The sequence below is a fragment of the Vulpes lagopus genome, chromosome 5 (assembly GCF_018345385.1).
Source record: "Vulpes lagopus strain Blue_001 chromosome 5, ASM1834538v1, whole genome shotgun sequence".
In the NCBI taxonomy this organism is placed as follows: Eukaryota; Metazoa; Chordata; class Mammalia; order Carnivora; family Canidae; genus Vulpes; species Vulpes lagopus.
In genome coordinates, this window is record NC_054828.1 from 18,976,275 (window position 1) to 19,001,278 (window position 25,004).

Below are 25,004 nucleotides of genomic sequence, written 5' to 3' on the forward strand. Positions count from 1 at the left end.
TTTAAATTCTGTTTTTTAATGTGGCTATTAGAAAATTCTAAATTACATACACAGGTCATATTTGATCTGATCTAGAGAACTGGAGCCCTTTTACACAGTTAAACTTGCCTTTTACTCTCCTTAAATAGAAAAACATGGTATCAATTACAATACTGTAAGATACAGATTCTTATTCCAAATCTGCTGTTAGCTAGTAAAGACAACTTGGGCACTTCAGATAGCCCAATCAGGCCTGTTTCCTCATGTCTAAATCCTCCGTCTCTAAGGTCCTTCGGGGCCCTGACATTCTTGGACTTGAAACAGAATAAGGCTCTTCATCCTACTATACTATACTGGTAAATTTGCTCTTAGGCCAGGGATACTTTTTTTTTTTTTTTTTTAGGATTGTATTTATTTGACAGAGAAAGAGAGAGAGAGAGCAGAAGCAGGAGGAGCAGCAGAGAGGAAGAAGCAGGCTCTCTTCTGAGCAGGGAGCCAACGCAAGGCTGGATCCCAGGACCCTGGGATCATGACCTGAGCTGAAGGCAGATGCTTAACCAACTGAGCCATCCAGGTGCCTGGGCCAGGGATTCTTAACCCAGGGTCCCATAGTATGCATGCAAGTATATGTCATTTACAGGAAGAAGTCCACACTGTCACATAATTTCTCAAGGAATACATTCTTAAGAATGAAGGTTAAGAGCTGTGTTAGCTAGTATTATGATTGGTATACTTTAAAAATGATGGGCCCCAAAATCAAGGATTGTCATTTTATCACTGAACATAGTTGGGCTGCTCAAGATATGTTATTAGATACTAATAAACAGTTTACATTTCCCTACCCTTGCTCCTGAAGGTCTTCAACAGACCCCCGCCCCCACTTCCTATTATTCCTAATACCAACATTGACTTTTGTAACATACCAGGTATATAATGGTGGCTATTAAAAACGGGGTCTACTTTCAAATATTATTTTTCTAAACCCTGTCCAAAAGGATAACTAAAAGGGAAACTGTTCCATGTGTATACATGCTCACAAACATTACCTTTGGCTAAAGATAAATGTTAGAAAAACACAGGTCTTCATTAAGCAGAGTCGAAAATAATACAGTAACAAAGTACAAAGCAGCAAAAGGTAAAGACCACATGAATCTACCTCAAAATATTGTTGTACGGGAGTGAGGAAACATGATATCTGAGTACATTAAAAAAACAAAAACAGTATTAAAGGGTATCATACACCACCAGTCAAAAAGTACTTGTTTAAACAGACATTCTTTTAACATGCACATTGTAGTGTTAAGTACTTAATTTCATACAGCCAGTTATTTTGCAAAGGACTACCAGCTCCTTTAAAAAAAAAAAAATGCCATCTCATACTGAGAATACTAGCTCTATACCTTTGTTTTCAGGCTGTGAGGAAGGGATGCTGGTCCAAAAAGCCATTGGATTAGATTTAAAAAGGCTAAAATTAAATCCTAGAAAATAAAGAGTATTTTGTTTTTGAACATTTTGAGAATCAAAGTGAATGTGATTTTAAAATACAAAAAGCCAGAGACCCTCAATTTATACCAATTTGGCTGTCTCACATATTCATTTATCCTGGTAGTTTCATTCTTTGCTCATTTAATAAATAGTGGTAAGACTACCTTATACATATTATATGTACTTCTCAGTACCACGTTTCTTGAGTGACAAGAGAATACTACATTGAAGAATGAACACTTAAAAAAAATGAGACTTGAGTTAATGTTTGTGATTTAAGTACATGAGTCACTAAACTTTGGTACTATATTAGGTTCTTGCTCTCTGCACTAAACATGATATAAATATCTTCCAGTTACTCAGATCTCCTAAATGACCTACACACACCCACTCTTTGTTGCTGTTTAAACAGTCACAGGGAAACACATTTAGGGAGGAAAAAAAAAATCTATACCAGTATTTTCACTGTTCACGAAGCACTGTGTTTATGACCCAACTTTTACTAAAACATTAGTACTCTACAAAGAGTATATGCGTTAAGCAAAATAGTTACAAATCAATGGAAGAAAAATTTGCTCACATTAAAGACTAAGTGCTTACCCTTTTCTGGTGTTTTAAATGTGTAATTAGTTGAGGACTCCTCCTTTGGAAAAGCAAAGAGATTTCTGACTTTGCCGTCTGAAGACTGTTTGCTATCTGAATTCTTCGACTCTTCACCATTAGGTTCCACTCTTCTTTCAGACCCGCTCTTGACCACTGAACTGACTTCACTGCTGTTATTTTTCAAAGGTGCATTAAAACTAAATCCAAACAAAGACCCAGTGGCTGAACTGTGACCAAACGCAAATGGTTTTGATTTTTCACTACTGAAAATACTTTTAACAGACTCTGAACCAAATACAAACTTCGGAGGAGAAACCACTGCTTTTGTTGTTGCTTCAGATGTGCTAGATGCTTCTCCAACTTCTGAAGTTGCGTCTGCTGTGTTATCATCCTGAGTTAAATCTGTCCGCTCTCTTGTGGTTTCTTCTAATACAGCTACAGCAATTTTGCCACATGGAGACTCTCTGGGAGTGGTTGAACGAGAAACATGAGGTGTTATCAAAGAATCTTTTTCTTGTGCTATTTTTGCTTCATCAAATATTTTCTTAAATGAGTCTGCAACATCCTGTAGTTTAAAACGGACAGCTAAATGTTCTACTTTTCTTTCCCCATCTGCAAAATCACAGGCAGTCCACACCCACACTCGTTCTGTCCCTTTCATATTTTGCAAAGTCATGTCTGGAGTTATTCTGTGATTGGCACAAAGTTTTAACACCTGGTCCCTTCTCATCACAATGCGAACTTGCTTATTATCATAATTCTGTAAAATCTTTATATCACCAATGCCTCTTTCTTTCCACTGACCAACATCTTTATCATACCTATAGAGTTTTGCTCTGTGACTAAAAACAACTTGTTCATTTTCCTCACCACTGGACACTTCCACTAGATCAGGCAAAGGTACAACAGGTTCAAAATACTGTCCATCTCTCTCTTCTTCTTGAGTAACATCAGATTCTTCATCAGTGCCAACTGAGGTACCACTCTGATTTAACTTGGCAGGAGACTTAGATGGACTCAAAGCAGATTTAAAACTAAAGTTAAATCCTGTTGTTGACTCACCAAAACGGAAGAGATTTTTCCTCACGGGGCTACTTGCCAATGGAGAAGCATGCACTGAGCTACTACTCACACTATCATCCAAAGCATCTTCCCTTAAATCATAGTTGTCCCACTCCAGTGTGGGCCCTGTGTTTTCGGGATTTGGCTTGCTGATTGTATCGGAGGCACTGGCAGAACCTGCATCAGAGCTCTCACTCTCTCCATCAGTGACTTTTGTTTGATCATTTGTCAAAAACGTTTTGAAATCTTTTAATCCACTCTTCATTTCTTCTGCTCTCTGGATTAACTTGGCAGCTCTGCCAGTATCTACAAGTTTATGAGGAGTCTGAAGTGGTATATCTAATAGAAGTCGCTGGCATTCCTCAAATTTCTGTTTGAATTCTTCAGCCAGCTCTGGTGTTTTAAATTTTGCTGCCAACTGCTCCAGTTTGGCATCACCATCAGAAAAATCACTCGCTAACCACATCCATGCTCTGTCAGAGCCAGAGAGAGGCTTCAGGTTCATGGTAGTTGTTATCCAATGATTAGCACACACTTTTAGTACCTGTTCTCTTCGCATTAGCATTCGCAGTTTGCCATTAACTTCATTCTTGAGAATTTTTAAGTTTCCCAGGCCCCTTTCTTTCCACTGACTTATCTCAGCATCAAATCTAAATAATTTTACCCGCTGTGAATAAAGAACTTTTTCATCTTCTTCTCCTGTTACAAGTTCCACTTTTTCAGGCATCTGAACTACTGGTTCAAAATGGATGTCATCACTGTCCTCAGTCCGATAGGCATCATCATCTTTCTCAAGGTCAGCAGAAGTGTCAGCTTTATCAGCCATTTTACCACTTTGTGATGAGAATAATTTTTCTCCCGCACCTGAAAATCCTTTGAAATTAGGGTCTTTTTTGCCAAACTGAAATCCTTCCCCTGAAGTTGATTTTGCAAGATCTGCAAAGGTAAAAGTGCTACCAGTTTGACCAAAAATCACACCACTACCATTCTTCTGACCACTGATATCCTGAGCCTGAACACCAGTGTCATTTTCAAGGGGCTTTTCACTTTTCTTCTCTTGATTTCCAGGCTCCTGAATGCCAAATTTAAATCCATCAGTAGACATAGGGACAGAAAAACTAAATCCTTCTTTTGTTGACTTAGAATCTGTACTAGAAGAACCCTGAAATGTAAATGAAGGTGTACTTTCTTGATCCACATGCCCAAATTTAAATCCTTGTTCTGTAGTACCAAATTTAAAAGCTTTTTCAGAAAAGTTACTTTTAAATCCTGTTCCAATCTGACTTCCAGAAGAGTCACTTAACTTAGTTTTTGAGCCCAACGTGAAAGCTGAAGGAGCTTCTGCAACAGGTTTATGAGTCGGTTTAGAGGCATGACAAGCCACACATTTTAAGGAAGAACTCTCATTTTGCACAGAGCAAATACTACAATCCCACTGTCCTTCCTTCTTGGTGAACATTCCTTCAAATCCACTCTTTGGAGCCTTGCATGTATCTGATGAAGCAGGTGCTAGACCAGCAGAAGCAGGCTGATTTTGTTTACTTGGATTCTGGCAAGCAACACACGTGGTAGCACTTGCTTCATTTCGCACTAAGCAAATACCGCAATCCCACTGTCCTTCCTTCTTGGTGAACATTCCTTCAAATCCACTCTTTGGAGCCTTGCATGTATCTGATGAAGCAGCAGGTGCTAGACCAGCAGAAGCAGGCTGATTTTGTTTACTTGGATTCTGGCAAGCAACACACGTGGTAGCACTTGCTTCATTTCGCACTAGGCAAATACTACAATCCCACTGTCCTTCCTTCTTGGTGAACATTCCTTCAAATCCACTCTTTGGAGCCTTACTTGTCTCTGAAGTACTAAACTTAAAAGAGGCAGGTGCTGGAACAGAAGAGGAGGACAGACTTGGTTTACTTGGATTCTGACAAGCAACACATATTGTAGCATTTGCTTCATTTCGCACTAAGCAAATACTGCAATCCCATTGTCCTTCCTTCTTAGCAAACATGTCTTCAAATCCACTCTTTGGGGTTTTACCTATCTCTGAAGTACCAAACTTAAAAGAAGGAGGTGCTGAAACAGAAGAAGTAGGTACACTCTGTTTTCTTGGGTTCTGACAAGCAGCACACTTTGCAGAGCTTCCATCATTTTGTACAAGGCATACACTGCAATCCCACTGTCCCTCCTTCGCAGAAAAAACAGATCTGAAATCACTGTTAACAGACTTAGGAAGATCTCCCTGGCCAAATTTAAAGGAAGCTTGCTGAACAAATGAAGATCCACTTTTGTTAGCAGCCTTTGCATTCTGGCATGCAATGCACCTAGATACAGTAGGTTCATTTCTGACTAAGCAAATACTACAATCCCAATGACCTTCTTTCTTTGGAGTCATGGATGCAAATCTATCTGAAGTATTTTCTGGGTCAGTTTTAAGAGCAGACACAGTTTCAACTAATGGTGGGCCAAGGAGTTCTTTCTTGTTTGGGTTTAGATTCTGGCATGATACACACTTCTTAGCAGTTGCAGCATTCTTTAATGAGCAGCTATTACAATACCACCAAGACCCTTCTTTCTTTGCAATTTGAAATTCAAAATTCATGTTACCAGCATCAGATTTGCAAATATCTTTGTTATCGTGACTCATGGGTTCTTTTACAATTCTCATAGCCTGATTTGTTGTTGTGGCTACATTTGCTCCTAAGGCTTTTAAAATGCTTTGGGCCTCTTCAAACTTGCACTTAAAAAGTGCTGCTTCCTCAGGAGTTTTGAATCTAATAGCAAGTTGTTCTGGTTTAGGCAACTCATCTGCATAATCAAGAGCATGCCAAACGAAAGATCTATCAGAGCCAGCATTTGGGGTCAGTTTCATATCTGGACTGATGTAATGATTTGCACAGATTTTCAATACTTGTTCTCGTCTCATCAGAAGACGAATTTTACCAGATGTTTTATGCCTTAGAATTTTTACATTGCCAATTCCACGTTCCTTCCATTCTTTGGATTCTACATCAAAACGAAACAATTTTGCACGATTGCAAAAAAATTCTTCTTCATCTTCCTCACCAGTTTTTACTTCAATCTTATCAGGAAGAGGTACCACAGGCTCAAAGTGAGGGCCGTCATCATCGTCATCACCATGGGCACTCCCTCCATCTGTTTCATGACTCTTGTTGGCCAGCTCTGGTGCAGGTGTTCCAAATACTGATTTCCCTGGACCGTGGAAAGTAAACATGTCATCACTTCGACGAAAACCAGAATTCTTTTGCTGATTTGGACCCATGTTTTCACTAAATGAAAGTCCAGGCACATTTTTGCTTCCAAAACTGAACATATTTCGAGGTCCAACGGTTTGACTAGCTTTTGATCCACTGTAGCCATCTCCTTGCAAAGGTTTATCTGAAGTTAACAGACCTAAAAGGCTTTCATTACTATTGTAAGCTGTGGAAGGGGGCTGTGTCACAACCTGCGGTGAAGAAAAGGTAAAGTCACCATCATTTGATTTGAAATTTGAGTTAAATTTAAAAGGAGTTGGCTGTGTTGTGTGTGCAGGTGCTGTCAAAGATGGTCTTATTCCTTCACCTGGCACAGGCTGAACAAAATTAGTTTTCCCAAATTCAATAACCTTAGATTCTGCTGATCTTGAAGCATGAGCTGCAACTGGGGGTTTTGTAAAATAACCTGGTTCTGGCAAAGGTGGATTTGTGCTTGTTTGTTGAACATTGTAATTAAAGTAATCATCACCCCTGGGTGATAGAATTCCTGTTGCAGGAGACTCAAAGCGCAATGGAGGACCATACATCTCTTGAGAGAACATACAAGCAGATGAGCTTTGGACTGGTGGTGTATGCATCTGTTGGGAATAGGCATATATATGTTGCTGAGGTGGAAGCCTATTCATGCCATAAACTGGGCCCTAAAAGAAAAAAAATTAAAAATTTTTGTAGGTTGTCTACAATATTACAGATAACTAGATACCAATTCTCACAAACTACAAACATGAGCATTATAAGGTAAAGATATCATTAAGGTATGTATCACAGCATTAAGAGAAGACATTACTTACAAAGATACTTACAGTTATACTCCTTTCTTGGTATGTAATGGAAATTACCTTAACTAATGACAAAATCTTAAAAATCCAATTCTACAATAAATGCATAGAATAATTTTCTTCTTTATTCCTAAATAATGTGTCAAATGATGTTAACAATAATGATGATGATGATGGAGACTAACATTTATCAAGCATTTACTAATGTGCCTAATGGGCACTATCCTAAGCACTTTATATAATATCTCATTTTAATATCCTCAAAAACCCTATGAATTAAGGGATTATTATCCTCATTTTACATATGAGGCAACAAATGCATAGAGAGATTAAGAAACTTGCCCAAGGTCACAGTGAGAAGAGCCAGGGTCTAAATGCACCCAAGCTATCTGTCTTCAAAGCTTCGTAGCTCAACTATGGTTGTAATACTGGGTGTTAATAGACACCTACATAGCCACTTCAGGCCTAAAGTACTTACCACATAGTGGTTCAGCAAGGCCATTCTAGTTCTATTTCCGCCAAAAACAAAATGATGGAGGACCCATCATCAATACCACCACCACCCCATTTAGAAAATATTCTAAATGTTCACACTTATTGTAACATAAAAATAGGATGAGTAAGAAGCATAACTTCTATATCTGGAAAGAAATTTAAAGTATCTGTATCTTATGGGAATATAAGTTTTAATGCTGAACTACTTCTTGAATTTCTTTGAAGGAAGCCTGAACAATTAAAAAGGAGATATTTATAAATGTATAAATTATTCCTTTGTTACCTTTGTGGGAGTAACATTAGCTGCTGGTCTGAGAAGATACTGGGAATTATATGCTGGTGACTGACTATAATATACTGAAGGGCCAGTAGTTGCAACTAAAAAAAAAAAAAAAAAAAGAAAAGAAAAGAAAGAAAACAGTTAAAAAAGTCTATACTACAGTTAAGACTATCTAGGCAAGAACTATAAATTACAAAAGCAATAGAAATCAAAGAAAGATTTAACTATAGATTTTTTTAAATTTCTATACATCAAAATATACCATAAAGAAGATTATCAAATGACAAACTAGGAAAAACCCCTAAATATGACACATGAGGAGTAAGAGAGCAGCACCACAGTGGTCAACAAGAACAAGCGCCTCACAACAAGCATCAAAAAGGAGCCAAGAAGAAAGCGTTTGGTCCATTTTCAAAGAAAGATTGGTATGATATGAAAGCACAGTCTATGTTCAACATCAGAAATATTGGGATACACTGGTCACAGAAAGGACTTAAGGAACCAAAATGCATCTGATGGCCTTGGGACCATGTTTTTAAAGTGTGAGCCTCAAAAACTTTCAGGAAGATAAGGCTACATTTTATAAACTCAAGCTGAAAACGTTCCAGTCAAAAATCACCTGATAAATTCACAAAGAATCTCACAGGTAACCAAAATGTGTTTCCTTGGCTTAAAAAAAAAAAAAAAAAAAGACATATCATGACCAATATTCATGCTGATATCCAAACTATTTGTTCCATCAGTTTTGTATGAGTTTCACCAGGAAACCAACAACTAGAAGACACTCATGTTCAGGGCAAAGCTACCAACAATCATTTGCTTGATCTGTTTTATGAAAAGCTTTATCATGAAACAAAACAACTTAAAGACCATTTATGCCTTGTCGTGGAAGAAATGGAAACTGTGACCCAAGAGGGGCTAAACAATTGATTCTAGAAAGCCCTGAAAAAGACCAAGAAAAGACTAGTCAGTCTACTTATCTTCTCTTTACAGTGACTAGAAAAGTAAAAATTGCTAAAGAAGCCCAAGTTTGAATTTGGAAAACTAATGGAACTACCTGGTAAAGATGGTTATTGTGGAAACATTCTGGGGAGAAAAAAAGGAACAGAACACAGAACAAGCTAATGGATATGAGCCAAGAATCATAAAGTCTGAAAATTTAACTAGTGACTTTATCAGTGACTAGTGACTCTCCATAGTGGGGGGGAAAAAAATTAAAGAGTTCTTATAAACCTACTAAAAATAATCTAACAGAAAAAAATACCAAATAAACAGATAACTCAGGAAATATAAAAGATTATAAAGTATTGAACATGTCCAGTATAAAAAATAAAAATTATCATTTTTGTTTTTAAAAATTGAAGGTTTTTAGAAATTAGTAATAGTTAACACTAAGCAAGAATGCAATGAGATGGGCACTATCAGATAATGATGGGAAAAGAGTGTAAACTGGCATAGCTTTTCCGGAAAGTAATTTTCCAACACAAAAAAAAATTTTTTAATACTCTAACAATCCTAAGAATGTGTCCACAGCATTATTTATAACAACAAACTGGAAATAGTAAGGGAATAAAATTTACAATGCTTCTACATGATGGGATACCCTGTATTCATTAATAGTATTTTCAAAAAACATTTAAGAAAAATGTTCAGAACTCTGATATTTCAAAAACAGATCACTCATCTACTTACAACATAATGATAAAAATCTCACTAAAAATTCTTTACACATACAAAGAGAAAGGACCAGAAGGAAATGATCCAAAACGTTAATAGCACTCTATGTGGTACAGTTTTTAGTATACATTGCTCAGGACTTCTGAATATTTCCTGTAAGTTTATTAATCAAGTTTTTTAATCATCTTATTAAAAAAAACAAATATACAATCTTGGTATATTTTTACTTTCATTAAAAAAAACAAAATGTGTGAGCACAGGAATGCATAACAGCGAACTTGAGCTCTCCTCCTTTAAGGGCCACAAAGCTGCTTTGTGACCTTGTCAATTAGCTATTTAGGGTCTCCATTTTTCTCAACTGTAAAATGAGGATGTGCTGCTTCTACACATTTCATAGGGTAATTGCAAGAATAAAATGAGACAATGTGAATGTTATGTTTAACAACCAGAAGACCATTTATGTCTGTACACAGAAGAAATGGAAATTGTAACTCAAAAGGTGCCAAATGATCAATTCCACACAGCATTCAAAAAGCCCTAGAAAAGGCTAGCCAGTTTACTTATCTTCTCTATGCAAGGCTCTACCTAGTGCACATGGTTTTTAAGTGAGCAATGTTTGAACTCTTGACATTTCATGTATTAATCTATGACTTATAATATTTAGTAAGTCTGACTTTACAAAGATTTCCTATTATTTTGTCTGCATTTAGAAGACACTGTCAAAAGAGGATAGTGAGGCTGCCTTCAGTATGCCCCTATGGACCATCATATACATGTGCTCATCTAAACTGGAACATACTACTCTAAATCTTCCCTGGGTTAAAACCAGTTAGGAAAAAAAGCATACTACTACCATTTCAGCAATCTATCTCATGCCAAAGAAACCTGTTTTTCTTATCATTTCTGGCTGCCTGTGGGCAATATATCATACTATCAAATGACTTTACATTTAAGATCACTCAAGTTTCAACCCTGACTCTACCAACAGTTAGCCGTACAATAATGGATAAATTAACTAACCTTACTAAACCTATCTCCTCATCTATAAAAACAGAATTCATACGGCACCTCGGTGGCACAGTCGGTTACACCTCTGCCTTCAGCTCAGGTCATGATCCTAGGGTCCTGGGATTTGCCCCATGTCAGGCTCCCTGCTCAGCCGGGAATCTGCTTCTCCCTCTTCCCCCTCCACCCCCAGCTTGTGGTATCTCTCTTGCTCTCGCTCTAATAAATAAAATCTCAAAAAAAAAAAAAAAATGAATTCATGATGGCATCTACCATTCTGGGTTACCATGATTAAGTAAAATTACATGCACAAAGCACTTCTGCACACAGACAACCCACGGGACACCCTTCGTTCATTAAGTGTTTACTATAACTCTAAGTAAATGCCTAACACACACCCACACATACAAAAATACAATAATGTGAGGCAAGTTTTATCCCCACATTTCAAGCACACAAACTGACTCAGAGATCACTATCTACTAGACAGCACAACTTCAAATTCCAGTATAGCCCAGCTCCAACTCCTTCCTTATCAGTATGACCATTGCATTTCAAAATACACAAGATTTCCTATGAATATCATACCTCTTAGTATATCACCAAAATAATTCCAAAGAAGGTTTTATTTAGCCATCTCTTAATGCCTAACAATATCACGTAACATTTGCCAAAAGTAAGGAATAGTTCTACCTCAGTGTCAGCTTCTCTGACATACATATTAAAGGGTTCTTTAAACCTTTATATACAAAGAGGATCAGATAAAGCTTGTTTCTGCTTAGAGTTATAAAAATCTCAGTAATACCAAACACAGCTTAAGAAACATATAAGCAGACATATATAAACATGTATATATACACAAATGTATATAGACAAGGTGAGTTCACAAGTTATTGTGTAAAGGAGGGGGAAGTACAGTGATTTTACTAAAATGTGGAATTATCTAGTTGCCAACTAACCTGTTAGTGGAGCGCCATGAAAAGTCTGGGATCCCTGATATCCATCAGGCACTGAATCTGGTCCATAATTCTCTGCAGGCCAACGATGAGGGGACCCTGAGTTACTACTATGTAGTTTCAACTCCTGCATTTCTTTCTGTTGGAGAAAGAAAACAACTGTAAGCAACTCTGTCATGCCAGAAACAGTGCTAGAGCAAATAAATATTTTAAATTTAGGTACTTTAAATACTTGATGTGTTTTTAGAGATTCGATATTCCAGTAAGATCTATGTATTAGGGGCTGATTTAAGAAAATGATCCTCAATTTGTTAAAATCTATTTCCTCCCATTCTTTCATTCCTTAGTACCATATTACCAAATTCATTCCAGATTACAGTTAGCTATCACCTAAACTGATAACCTCCTAGATGGCTTCATCTCCATTTCCATTCCACACTTGCCTAAATTAATCTTTCCAAAGTTAAGGTTTGCTTTAAGATTTTATTTATTTGAGAGAGAGAGAGAGAGGAGAGAGCAGAAGCAGAGGAAGAGGAAGAGGGAGAAGCAGACTCCCCACTGAGCCCAACAGAGGGCTCAATCCCAGGATCCTGAGATCATGACCTAAGCCAAAGGCAGATAGATGCTTAACTGAGCCACCTAGGTGCCCCTAGAGTTGAGCTCTAGCCAAGACACTTCCTTGCTCAAAAACACAAGTACCTACAAATTAAACTTCTCTGATATTTTTGGTCCTCAGAAGTATTGCCCCAAACATCCTTCTAGCACCTCCTTTCCACTGTTTTCCTCTCCAGTCCATCTGGGCTACTCAATGTTCCAAATTATCTCCTGATACTATACACAATTGCTTAAAAATCCTTCAAGGTTGACGCTGTAATGATCCACTAGGAAAAGGAAAATAACTGTTACCTGCTTAGTATATATTAAGTATATAATCATATAGTCCAGGAACTCTAAATTCTCAATCCTTACCCAGGTAACAATATTAACTCACATCTTAAAATGAGGGAAAAAAAAATACAGGAAATAGCACAGCTAGAATTCAAACCAGATTTTACTCCAAATATGTTTTCATACCACCCTGCTGCCTACAGAAAACAACAGACATACTGTTTTCTAACAGTGGCTAGGTGGCTAGTTATCACATCTCTATTGTTTTACAGACAACTAAATGGCAACAGTCTCCCCAATCCCAGAAACTACAAAATGTCCCTTACAAAACAGGCACTTATCAAGAAACTACTTCTTTTTCCAAAGAAACCACAGTGGTATCAGTCAACAGTTTTTGAAAACAGTATCAAATATCTGTATATGGGTCCAGGTATCTGACCAGCCTGCTGCAGGTGAGGTCACAGACACACACAGCATATCTGCTTTCTTCTTCTAAAAGTGTTTTCAAATAGGTATTTCCCAAAACCCTACATACTGAGATCAGAAATATGTTGAATTTTCAAGTTAAATAAAATTTTCCCCATTCATCCATCTACTGTGTTTAGCCTAGATGCTACACATCCAAAAATCAGAAACTGATGGAATCACCTGGAAAAATTTAATAGTCACTACTGGTATCTGGACTGTAGTTTTGAACATGCAATTAATGCTATAATCATAATTTTAAAAATTCAAACACCTACAAAATGTGCTGAGAAGTGGTTTTAACAATTCTTACTCTACAGATGAAAAGCCACGCAAATAGAAAAGTAATGAAGTGCTTGGCTCAAGAGCATTAATTAGTGGCAGAGTTACTATTAAAACCCAGATTTTCAGAACACAGAGTAATGTTCCACTACACTTCTACAGAATACAACCCTGGGCATTCTGAACTTATAACATAACCCAAAGGTGGTATGTAATATCATAATAGGCCACAACTGTATAAAACTAACATACAAAACTTTGTGCAAATTCAAAATTCTGTTTCCCTCCAAACAGCATTTTTGTTAGGTCTCTCACATTGCTGATAACACTGTAATAACCACACACATCAGGATTTACTTGCTGTAACTTCAAAACTACCGGTGCTTTAGTTCTTGTCCAATGAGGATGAAACCACCTACTTGCACTTCCAATTCCAAATAAGTAAATAAAGCTTCTATGAGCCTAACAGTTAAGATTACTTTCATAAAGCTAAAATAAGATCACGAATACATAGCCATTTCCTTACATAATTAAGTTATGTGGAACTCAGACCACATATCAATATCTAGCTACAAAATACGAAACACACAACCAATCAGTCTGAGAAATGAACTCCTAGACCAAGGTATGATTAGTTTATTTCTCTAGTTCAATTCGATCACTTGGGAACCACCTCTATGTCAGGAATGCTGCTATGTTTTGGATAAAATAATCTTTCCCTGTGAAGGATTCACACCTGGTGGAGGAAGCAGAAACAAGTAATTTAAAAAATGTGGTTAGGGCCTAAAGACACATGAAAAGTTGCTCAACATCATAGAAAGGAAAATCAAAACCACAATGAGATATCACCTCGCACCTGTCAGGATGGCTAAAATCAAAAACACAAGAAACAATTAAGTGCTGACAAGGATGTGGAGAAAAAGGAACCTTCATACACTTGGTGGGAATACAAACAGCACAGCAACTGTGGAAGACAGTTTGTGAGGTTCTTAAAAAATTAAAAATAGAACTACCATACGATCCAGTAATAATAATTCTGGGTATTTACCTAGAGAATATGAAAACACTAATTCAAAGGGATATATGCACCCCTATGTTTATTGCAGCATTATTTACAATAGCCAAATTATGGAAGCAGCACAAGTGGCCAATGAGAGATGGATAAAAAAGATGTGGTGTGCATATATACAAAGGAATATTATTCAGGCATTAAAAGAATGAAATCCAGGACACCTGGGTGGCTCAGTGGTTAAGCATCTGCCTTTGACCCAGGGTGTCATCCTGGAGTCCCAGGATCAAGTCCCACGTCCAGCTCCCTGCATGGAGCCTGCTTCTCTCTTTGCCTATGTCTTCGCCTCTCTCTGTGTGTCTCTCACGAATAAATAAAATCTTCAATCAATCAATCAATAGAAAGAAATCCTGCCATTTGCAAAAATGTGGATGGATCTAGAGTATAATGCTAAGCAAAATAAGCCAGAGAAAGACAAATGCCATATGATTTCACTTCTATGTGGAATTTAAGAAACAAAACAAAGGGGCGGAAAAAGAGATAAACCAGAAAAACACACTCAACTATAGAGAACAGAGGTTATCAGAGGGGAGATGGGTAAAATAGGTAAGTGGTATTAAGAATACATTTATCTTGGTGGGAATGCAAATTGGTGCAGCCACAATGGAAAACAGTATGGAGGTTCCTCAAAAAGTTAAAAATAGAGCTACCCTACCACCCAGCAATTACACTACCAGGTAGTTATCCAAAGGATACAAACATAGTGATTCGAAGGGACACATGTACCTCAATGTTTATACAGCAATGTCCACAATAACCAAACTATGGAAAGAGCCAAGATATCTATCAACAGATGAATGGATAAAGATGTTTGTATATATATATAAAACTTCAAAATATGTTTCCTATATATATGTTTTATATATACATATAAACAATGCTTTTTATATATGCACACATACACGTGCGCGCACACACACACACACCAGAGTATCACTCAGACATCAAAAAGGATGAGATCGGGGATCCCTGGGTGGCTCATCGGTTTAGCACCTGCCTTCGGCCCAGGGCATTAATCCTGGAGTCCCGGGATCAAGTCCCACATCAGGCTCCCTGCATGGGGCCTGCTTCTCCCTCTGCCTGTGTCTCTGATTCTCTCTGTGTCTCTCATGAATAAATAACATAAAATCTTAAAAAAAAAAAAAATGAAATCTTGCCGTGTGCAATGACATGGATGGAACTAGAGGGTATTGTACTCAGCAAAATAAGTCAGAAAAAGACAAATACCATATAATTTCACTCATAGGTGGAATTTAAGAAACAAAAGGATGAACATAGGGGAAGGGAAGGAATATAAAATGAGATAAAAACAGAGAGGGTGACAAACCATAAGAGACTCTTAACTATAAGGAACAAACTGAGGGTGACTGAAGGGGAGTGAGTGGGGGGAATGGGGTATTTTAGTGATGGGCATTAAGGAGGGCACCTGGGCAGCCCCGGGGGCGCAGCGGTTTAGTGCCGCCTGCAGCCTGGGGCGTGATCCTGGAGACCCTGGATCGAGTCCCACGTTAGGCTCTCTGCATGGAGCCTGCTTCTCCCTCTGCCTCTCATTCTCTCTCTGTGTCTCTATGAATAAATAAATAAAATCTTTAAAAAAAATAAAATAAAATAAATAAACCTTGGCTTTAAAAAAAAAAAAAAGGAGGGCACCTAATGCAATGGGCACTGGGTGTTATATACAACTGATGAATCACTAATTCTACCCCTGAAACCAACAATACACTATATGTTAACTTAATTGAATTTAACTAAACTGAATTTAAATTAAAAAAATTTTTAAATAAAAAAATACATTTAACTTGATAAGCACCGAGTAATATACAGAATTGCTAAATCACTATATTGTACATCTAAAATTAATGTAACACTATGTTAACTATACTTGAATTAAAGTTTAAAAATTTAAATTAAAAAATAGGAAAAATAATATGGTTAATTTCATGGTAGACATATACAAAACAGGAGGACTCTACAGTAGAATGGCAAAGGGACATTTTGAACAGCTTTACAAAGAAGTGAGGGAATAGTCAAGGAAGAAACCTGGGAATAAGAGAGGCACAGTTTAAAGATATTAAGTAATTTACCTTAATGGCTTCTACTTGTTGGCAGATCATTTTCAGTAAAGAATTTTGATCTTCTGCCCATCGAGGTGGAGTTTTGGGAGAAAACTAAAAAAATAAAAAAAATATTTAAAGCATTTAGAATGGAAACTATTCTGCAATGGAGGGATTCATTTCTTTCCACTTACCTTGTAACTTTTACTTGGTGATAGAGAATATATACTGGGAGATGGTGTAGAATGTTTTATTTCTGAATCTGCATTTCGCAAAGAACCATTTTTATAAAGAGGACCTCCTTCACTATAGTCATCGAGTTCCTGCATAACCGAATTAAGCATCTCTTTTACTGACTCCAGTGGCACAGGCAACTAAAAACAAAAGGCATGAATCAAGGGCTTTAGTTTGCAAAAATAAACAACTCTGAAATAAATACAAAGACTTTATCTTACTAATTTACTTACATGTTCTTACTTTTGTATAATAAGCATTTAATACTTTACATAGGAACACACATGAAACTGCTGTGTGATCTAAAGTCTTCTGACGCTAAAGTCTGTGATGTTTTTCTCTCTCTTGTTAACAATAATGGTAGAGGAATGTTAACTTGGGAAGTTTTTCCACATGAACAAAATAAGCTACTGATTTTTATTAATTTTTATTAATTTTGAATTTTTTATTAATTTTGAATGGGGAGAGAAACACAGATGCCAGAATGTACCAGACAATATCATCCTTAATATAAGAGCAGCAACATGAATTAATCAACAAAAGATTTGGAAGGTTGAATACAACTAAAGTTAATACCATGATGACAGTCTCAAACTGCTGACAGAAAAAATAGTCCATAGCAAATGGTAAAGATGAGAGGAAATGTTCTGAAGGTGTCAGCAACTACTTTTAATTTCAGTGAAATGTTTAACTGCCAAATTAACAGCGGTCCTTAGGCTGCAACGTTTGCTTTATTTTTTATTTATTTTTTCTTGATTAAATGTATTTATTCACAGCATGCCTGATTCTGTGACAAGCAGGCCTGTGCCCTGGTCATTCTGGCTTGAAAGGGCAGTGTGTTCTGCGGACAGGTGCCTGCAGCTCTACTTCTTAAACTCCACCTGTGTGTACACCTTGGTGATGTCATGGTACCTGCCCTCAGGGGGCTGGTAGCTGGAGATTGGTGGTGTGTAATCTGGCCCTTCTCTTTCAAAGGGGAACAAATTGGGATCCCACTTGATAGCTAGCCTCCGCATGTAGCTCTGGGGATATGAGTAGCAGTTCCTGCAGAGCTTCCTGCTGGGACTCAAGCATGGATGTGATGGCATCCCTCTCCTTCTCGTGCTCTTGATGTTTGTAGAAGGACCACTTCTTGAGAAGCAGAGCTCTCTGCTCACTCTCCTCACAGGGAAGCTCCATGTTAGGCCGCTGTCTTGTTTTATACAAGAGCTTCTTCACAGGTGTAATAAAATCTTCAATGGGAATTAGCTCTTGGCTAGCTTTCTCCAGTCGTCTGATCCTTTTTTTCAAATGGTCCTTTACTGCTTGATCTTTTTTAGGATTTACCTTTTTCTTCTTTTGTAGAAGTTCTACTCTCATGGGAATGAGCTCCCAGAAGGACAGTAACGCAGCTCGCCATTGGGTCTCTCTCATGTGTCTGCCAAGGGCCCAGAAGCCCGCTCCGCGAGCGCAGAGTACAAGCGGAAGCTCCAGGGCCGCGATGGCCACAGCCCATCCGCCACTCACTGCTTTATTTTTTCAGATTTTATTTATTTATTTATGAGAGAGACACAGAGACGGGCAGAGACATAGGCAGACGGAGAGGCAGACTCCCTGCAGAGAGCCCAATATGGGACTCGATCCCAGGATCACAACTTGACTCAAAGGCAGGCGTTCAGTCACTGAACCACCCAGGTGCCCCTGCAGTATTTGCTTTGATTACATTGCCAAGATATCAAAAAATGAATGTTCTGCCTTAGAAGCCTTTTCTAAATTCCCTAACAAGTACTTTTGTAGGAAAAAAGCTAGATTCCCAAGTTTAAAAAAAGAAACACCGGGAAGCCCCAGTGGCCCAGCGGTTTAGCGCCACCTTCAGTCCAGGGTGTGATCCTGGAGACCTGGGATGGAGTCCCACAACAGGCTCCTTGCATGGAGCCTGCTCCTCCTTCTGCCTCCCTCTCTCTCCCTCTCTCTCTCTCTCTCTCTATCTCTCTCTCTCTCTGTGTGTGTGTGTGTCTCTCACAAATAAAATCTTTAAAAAAATGAATGAATGAATGAATGAATGAAGAAAGAAAGAAAGAAAGAAAGAAAGAAAGAAAGAAAGAAAGACCAAACCTAAGAAAAGGCAATGCTAATATATACACACCACTTCTGTGCACTAGTATTACTGAGTATTTTTGAAATTATCAAACTATAAAATCAAAGCAAAAATAGTTACCATCCAGCTAGCAACAGTAAGAAAGTACAAACAGCCTGCAGCTTACCTTCTTGGCCACTGAAAGATTGGAATCACTGTCATCTAAAATCTTTATTAGGTAGTCCCTGGCCTTTCTCAGGTAATTTTTACACTCTTCTTGTTCTTCAGGAGAAAGGGTATCATTTTCAATGTCTTCCGCTTTTCTGTGAAAAATCTATACAAAGAATGCTTTTATGAAACAATTAGGTTTTTAAAACAAAAAGCTTTTAATTCACGTATCACCATCTACTTACCAATGCAAGATTCCAGTAAGAAACAACGTTTTTTACAGATTCAAAAGCAGTCATAGCATCTTCTATATTTCCATTAACTACATCCAATATAGCAAATGTTATGTGTGCTTCTTCCTCGTATTCGCCAACTTCAGATGCCTAAACACATTTAGTAATTTTTAGTCCAACTGCCTCTCCCCAGAATATCAAACCCAAGTGATTTCCCCAAGATTTTACATGATCTAAGTAACAGCTCAGTCTTCTTTTCTGCTATATTTTTTGACAGCTAGTGGATTTTGAAAACAAGAAAAGGAACAAGTATCCAGGCAATTGACTTAAACAGTTTCTATTTCTTTGTTTGTAAACTGGAAATTCACATTTCCAGTTCATTCACAAAAGGATCTTCCATTACCTGAATGTCTGCACTATGAAAATGTTTAAACAAAGGGTCCGTAGGTTCAGGAATACTGCTCTTCTTTTTGATTGTCTTCAACATTGGCAAAACTTTTTTCCAATAATGAACACTTCTGCCTATGTATTCCCGCTGATCATAAAAAGAATTAAGAACACTGCCCTAAAAGAGAAAATTAGAAGCACACAACCTAAGGAACACAAATAACAGAATCTAAAAATTCTTTTATAAATGGTCGGAACAACTGGTTAAAATTTCAAATCAAGGCAAAACAGAATCTCAAAAGTCATAGGCCTCACATTCCAATCACCTTAATACCAGGGATCATTCTAGACCCAACTTTCAAACACTTTCAATGATACTACCTAATGAAGTAGCCCTATTTTTTAAAGGTTGCCATTTAACATAGCCCAAACCTGCCACTCTGTGTCACAGTTTGGTCACAGAAATAAACATCCACACCTAACTTTGCCATAGAACAGTCCTCAAATATTTATAAAGATCTACAATGCCCTTAACCTACAGAGCCTTCTGTTATCTACATGTAAAAAAAAATTTCAGGCTGGATAATAATTATCGTAACTTATTATTAAGTGGTAATAATAACAGCTCATATTTATATAACATTTACTGTGCCAGGTACTATTCAAAGTGCTTATATATTTTAACTATTAACTATTTTGTGGCAAGATTTAAAAAATACATTTCACCTAGCATAATGTAAATAAGCTCTTACTGTTTCTCTGAACTAAAAGACTCATTGAAAAGTTTAGGATTTTTAAAAATTAGGTAATGTTCTTAAAAATGCTTACACTTTAACAAACTCACCGTTTTCTGAAGGCATTTTGCCCAATGCACAAGCAGGGCAGGCTGAAGGCCATGTTTTTCCTGTCCCCGTAGTGTGTTTATATCATGCTGAACTAGAAGTCGCAATTTTGCTGTAGTTCCAGGTCTAAAAAAAGTTTAATAAAACCGATTTATAAACATGCAGTTTAAAACTTACATGTACATTAATCATGACAAACTCAACCTTCACATGAGAATTAAATACCTAAGGCAGGAAGTTTTTAAATTAAATAGACTATTAGGTTAAAAACTTAGGCAATGAGTTAAAGGAATACTTTTATTTTGCTACTTACACTGTTTTTCTGTGAATTAGATTACAAACTGCATCCCACCAAGATTTCTGTCTTTCTGTACAAAGCTGTTTACACACAGGAAGTGGCAAGCATAGCGGCTGATAGAAGCTATAGTGAGAACTACATTTCTCCTTTAATTGTAAGTGGCTGGTATATATTACTCCAAGTAGAAATACCTGTTTCATTTAAAGAAAAATCAATTTAAGTTAGAAAAAAAAAAAATTAAACAAAATTCAAAATACTTAATTTGTTAAAATCTTTGCTTACTTCAAGATCTAAAATACATATTGATTCGGGTGCATTTGTTTCAAGTCTTGAGGTTTCCTGGGGCAAATGATGAAACAGCTGCTTTAGCCATTTTCGAACTGCAGGTAAGGCAGACAATGAATTCCACTGTAAGCCAAGCCACGTAAGGTGCTGAAGATTACCATTATGTGCTCGAATGGCACCTGAAATGAGAAAACTGGCTTGAGGTTTTGGAAATTTTGCTTGTGTCATCAGTTTTGTCAATTACATCTTAATTTTATAATTACTTTTCTATATTGAAGCTGGGGCAAATTCTTTGCTAAGTCTCATGTTCTTATTAAAGGTATTCACACTCCATATTTAGGAAATTTAGTAGCAACAGTTATGATGAAGAAAGCTCTTTTCAAGTCCATTTAAGAGAAAAAAGGTACTCCCTAGAACTCAATAAAACACTGTATTGACAGAGCCACCCCCAGTAAGAAAACCTGAAAGTGAATTTTCCTTTCAGTAGAGAGTCATTAAGACAATGAGATACCACTTTATTAATAACCTTGGGAGAGTAAAAATATCTTTTCTTCCACAAGAAATTTAATACCAAAAAAGTTATGGGCTTTTAGACACATAAAGAGGTACAACCTTTCCGGCAATATGGCAATTTGCAAGAGACTTAAAATTAAACGTGTTCATCAACCTTATTCCAGTAATTCTGGTTTTAAGAAAACTCCATGGAAAATTTTGAAATAAAGATACTTTATTTTTCATAGTGAAAAAACTGAAAACATATTAGATGTCAAACAGCAATAAGTGGCAAATTACGGCTAACTCATATAACGTATTATATTGCCATTAAAAGTGGTTATTTACAAAAATAGATAAAGAGAGAATCCATGAAAGAAGACAATCCCATGTACAGTATAAACCACTATTTAGAAGAAAAATATTCCACCACTAGCACTACCAACTCCTCACACCATCCTATGCCCCAAAAAACCCTCAAACGGATACAGGGAAATATTACATCATTATCTATGGGTAATAAGATTATGAGATTGTTTCTATTTGCTTTTAATCTCCTAAAATAAAAGGATTAAGATACAAAATGTTTACTTTAAAAAGATACTACTTACCAACATCATATCTAGCCAAATCATCAGGCTCTGGTGCTTGCACATCAATGTTTCCAATATCATCATTACCAAGAAAAGATCTATCCTTAAGTGACTGACTAGAAAACAGAGCATCATACAAAGCAGACTGCCCACTTTTATTGGCGAAGGATTCTACAACCTCTTTTAAAAAATCTTGCTTATCACGACTTAAGTTTAGCAGCATGTGTCCTGAAAAACAAATTATTTCCATCATTTAAAAAACGTTGTTTTTACTCGCATCTCAACAGTTTCATTCATAGGAAACTCAACAGTTTCATTCATTCATACTCTAAGGAGAAAAAACATGATTATCTCAGAATTAATCTGCCAATCCAGCAACCACAACTGAACAAAAAAGAGTGCTCATGCAAAAAATGGACACAGACTAAAGTTTGTTATCTGAAAAAAAATAAAAAATAAAAAATAAAGTTTGTTATCTGTATCTAGAGTGAAAGGAAAGAGAAGACCAGAATATGTCTGAAAAATGCCATAAGTATTTAAAGTGTGTCATTAAGTGGCCATAGGAGAACAGAGTCAAGCTCAAGTTCTCTAATTTGATAAGCTGATTTTTAAAGCTATCCGGAAAGAATCATCCTTGAAAAAGCTTTTAGAATAATTAATTCCAGGGTGCACTCCTAGAGATTCTGATTCCACAGGTTTGGGTGAGGAATCTATTTTTAAAACACTCCTTGGATGAAGTTCTAGTACACGCTCTAAAATGATAAACCCTGAAAACACTATGCTAAGTGGAAGAAGTGTCAGTCACAAAGGAGCACAGATTAGTCACAAAAGACCACATATCATATGATTCAATTTACATAAAATGTCCAGAATAAGGCAATCTAAAGAGATAGAGTATTAGTGGTTGCCAAGGACTAAAGGGTTTGGGGGAAAATGGTTATGAGGTTTCATTAGGAGATGATGAAAATGTTCGAAAACTGATTGTGGTAATGGATGCACAATTCTGTGAACATACTAAAAAACCACTGAATCGTACATTTAAATGAATTATATACAATGTGAATTTCATCTCACTTAAGCTTTTTTTAAAAAAAGAAAAACACATTCTTTGGAGCAATTCTGCTGGTCAGTCAGGTCTGGTTAGCATCTGACTTATCTCTCTGAAAATCTGCAGACAAGTTCAGGAATATATAGATCAAAGACATTAAAACACAGTTCATTTTACTAGCTGTGACACTCTGCAGAAGTATCTGTAACAGCCTTGCAAAGGTAGACAGGAGACAAAAGGAAAAAAATACAGCCATTTCTTCAAGGACTGAAAGTCCACCTCCCACAAAATAGGTTGTAGGATGGAGAAGCAATATATACTTTGAACGGCACCCTAACTACAAAGCTTAGAGTAACTTTAATAATACTACTTGATCTTTACAAAGTTCATTCAATTTTTATATCAAAACTGCTTCTTACATAAAAAGCATTATGTCTCTTCAGTTCATTGCTTAATTTGCTAGCTACATAAACATCCTGAAGTTTCTAACTCAGCAAAACCAGATAATATGTAATAGGCCTTTAAAGATCCATCCAAAAAGTCAAAACTGGGAATAAATTTACAAACGCCAAAAACCTAACAGTATGTAAATGTATATCCATCTTCCATCTTCTTTACTATGTTGTCAGTTTCTCAAGAAATCCATAGGTTCTTCATCTTTATATCTCCCATAGGAGTATCTTATAAATTACTAATGCTAAATGGGTGGCGAAATTATTCTTAGTTCAGGAAGTGCTTTAAAATATTCAGAATGGAGGCTCTAGCAGCTAGATAAAGGAGGGAGGTTTGGTTAAAGAGTTTCTCCATCCAGGAGCAAAATGTATCAAACATTTGTTACCTTCTGAACTAGATATTTCTTCTAATTCTGTATCTCTTGCCCTCATCCAGTATGGCAAAAAGAAATTAGTGATTATGACACATTCTCTCCTAAGCAAACAGAAGATTATCTTAAAGAGTGCTCTAACAGAGAAATTTTCCTTTTTTCTTTTTAAAATAAAATTAAACATTACTATTACCTGATTGACTCAGACGATCATAGGCCATCATTTCCACCAGATTTTGTCCGACTTCTCCTTTTATTAATTTAATCTTTGGTCTTGGAACCTGATAATTTTAGAATCAAAAGTCCTTTATTTAGTGATACCCATATTTTAATAGTAAGATGTTCCTTTCTATTACATTGTGGTTTTTTGATGACAAACAGTTAACCAATGGTTAAACTAAGTTGGAGTTGCAGTTTTCCATTGAAAAAAAACTGAAGAGGGAATTCAGATAATATGTAAAAAGTGTCTACAAAAACTAACTTCTGAGAAATTACTTTCTACTACAAAAGCATCTTTGCATGCCACACTATATATAGCACATTTTCAAAAAGTATGGATAATATGGGATACCACTGGGATAAAGTAGGACAACCAAAGGACTCCAAGCCACATCCTATGAAGAAGAGCTGAAAAAATGAGGAATAGAATGATGAGAAAATACAATAGCTCCCTTCAGATAACAAAGTTATCTATTAAAAAGTTTGTTTTAAATAGCACGAAAAGAAAAATAACACCAAGAGGTAACAGGTTTGAGAAGTGCTATTTTACTCCACATAAGGGAGCTCCCAAGACCCAAACCATCAAAAATGCATTGGGCTATATGGTGAAAGTAGTGAATGCTCATCATTGAAAATATTCAAACACAGGCAAGGGCCACTTACTAGAGATATTCTAAAAGTAATACAGGGGTGGCTAGAGTAACTGCTGTTAAATTTCAATGATTTTCTTAATTGGTAGTGAGAGTGTAGTTTGGTGCAACTTCTGTGAAGTCAGAAAACCGGCAAAAGCTCTAAATTATAAATGCATAGATACACTTTGATTCTTCTTTCAAGAATTTACTCATAAATTTAAAAATGTGAAATGGGGAGGCTCAGCGGTTGAGGGTCTGTCTTCAGCTCAGGTTGTGATCCCTGGGGTCCTGGGATTGAGTCCTGCATCAGGCTCCCCGGAGGGAACCTGCTTCTCCCTCTGCC

At 36.8% G+C, this 25,004-nt stretch overlaps 1 protein-coding gene and 1 pseudogene across 3 annotated transcripts in view; both read right to left on the minus strand.

The window, feature by feature from the left end:
* Nucleotides 1–25,004, minus strand: part of RANBP2 (RAN binding protein 2) — a 100,319-nt gene that overhangs the window by 16,368 nt on the left and 58,947 nt on the right. For 2 of the 3 annotated variants that reach the window (XM_041754729.1, XM_041754728.1), the window contains exons 8-21: nucleotides 24,004–24,091; nucleotides 21,958–22,167; nucleotides 20,852–21,033; nucleotides 20,585–20,760; nucleotides 20,274–20,397; nucleotides 19,446–19,607; nucleotides 19,055–19,192; nucleotides 18,829–18,975; nucleotides 16,546–16,725; nucleotides 16,382–16,465; nucleotides 11,597–11,732; nucleotides 7,959–8,053; nucleotides 2,065–7,042; nucleotides 1,380–1,457 (exon numbers count right to left, since the gene is read on the minus strand). In XM_041754729.1, the coding sequence (XP_041610663.1) occupies nucleotides 1,380–1,457; nucleotides 2,065–7,042; nucleotides 7,959–8,053; nucleotides 11,597–11,732; nucleotides 16,382–16,465; nucleotides 16,546–16,725; nucleotides 18,829–18,975; nucleotides 19,055–19,192; nucleotides 19,446–19,607; nucleotides 20,274–20,397; nucleotides 20,585–20,760; nucleotides 20,852–21,033; nucleotides 21,958–22,167; nucleotides 24,004–24,091 (6,778 nt within the window). The remainder of the gene's footprint in view (nucleotides 1–1,379; nucleotides 1,458–2,064; nucleotides 7,043–7,958; nucleotides 8,054–11,596; nucleotides 11,733–16,381; nucleotides 16,466–16,545; nucleotides 16,726–18,828; nucleotides 18,976–19,054; nucleotides 19,193–19,445; nucleotides 19,608–20,273; nucleotides 20,398–20,584; nucleotides 20,761–20,851; nucleotides 21,034–21,957; nucleotides 22,168–24,003; nucleotides 24,092–25,004) is intronic. The other variant, XM_041754730.1, reaches the window with a different exon arrangement.
* On the minus strand, nucleotides 17,260–18,088 carry LOC121490752 (annotated as a pseudogene).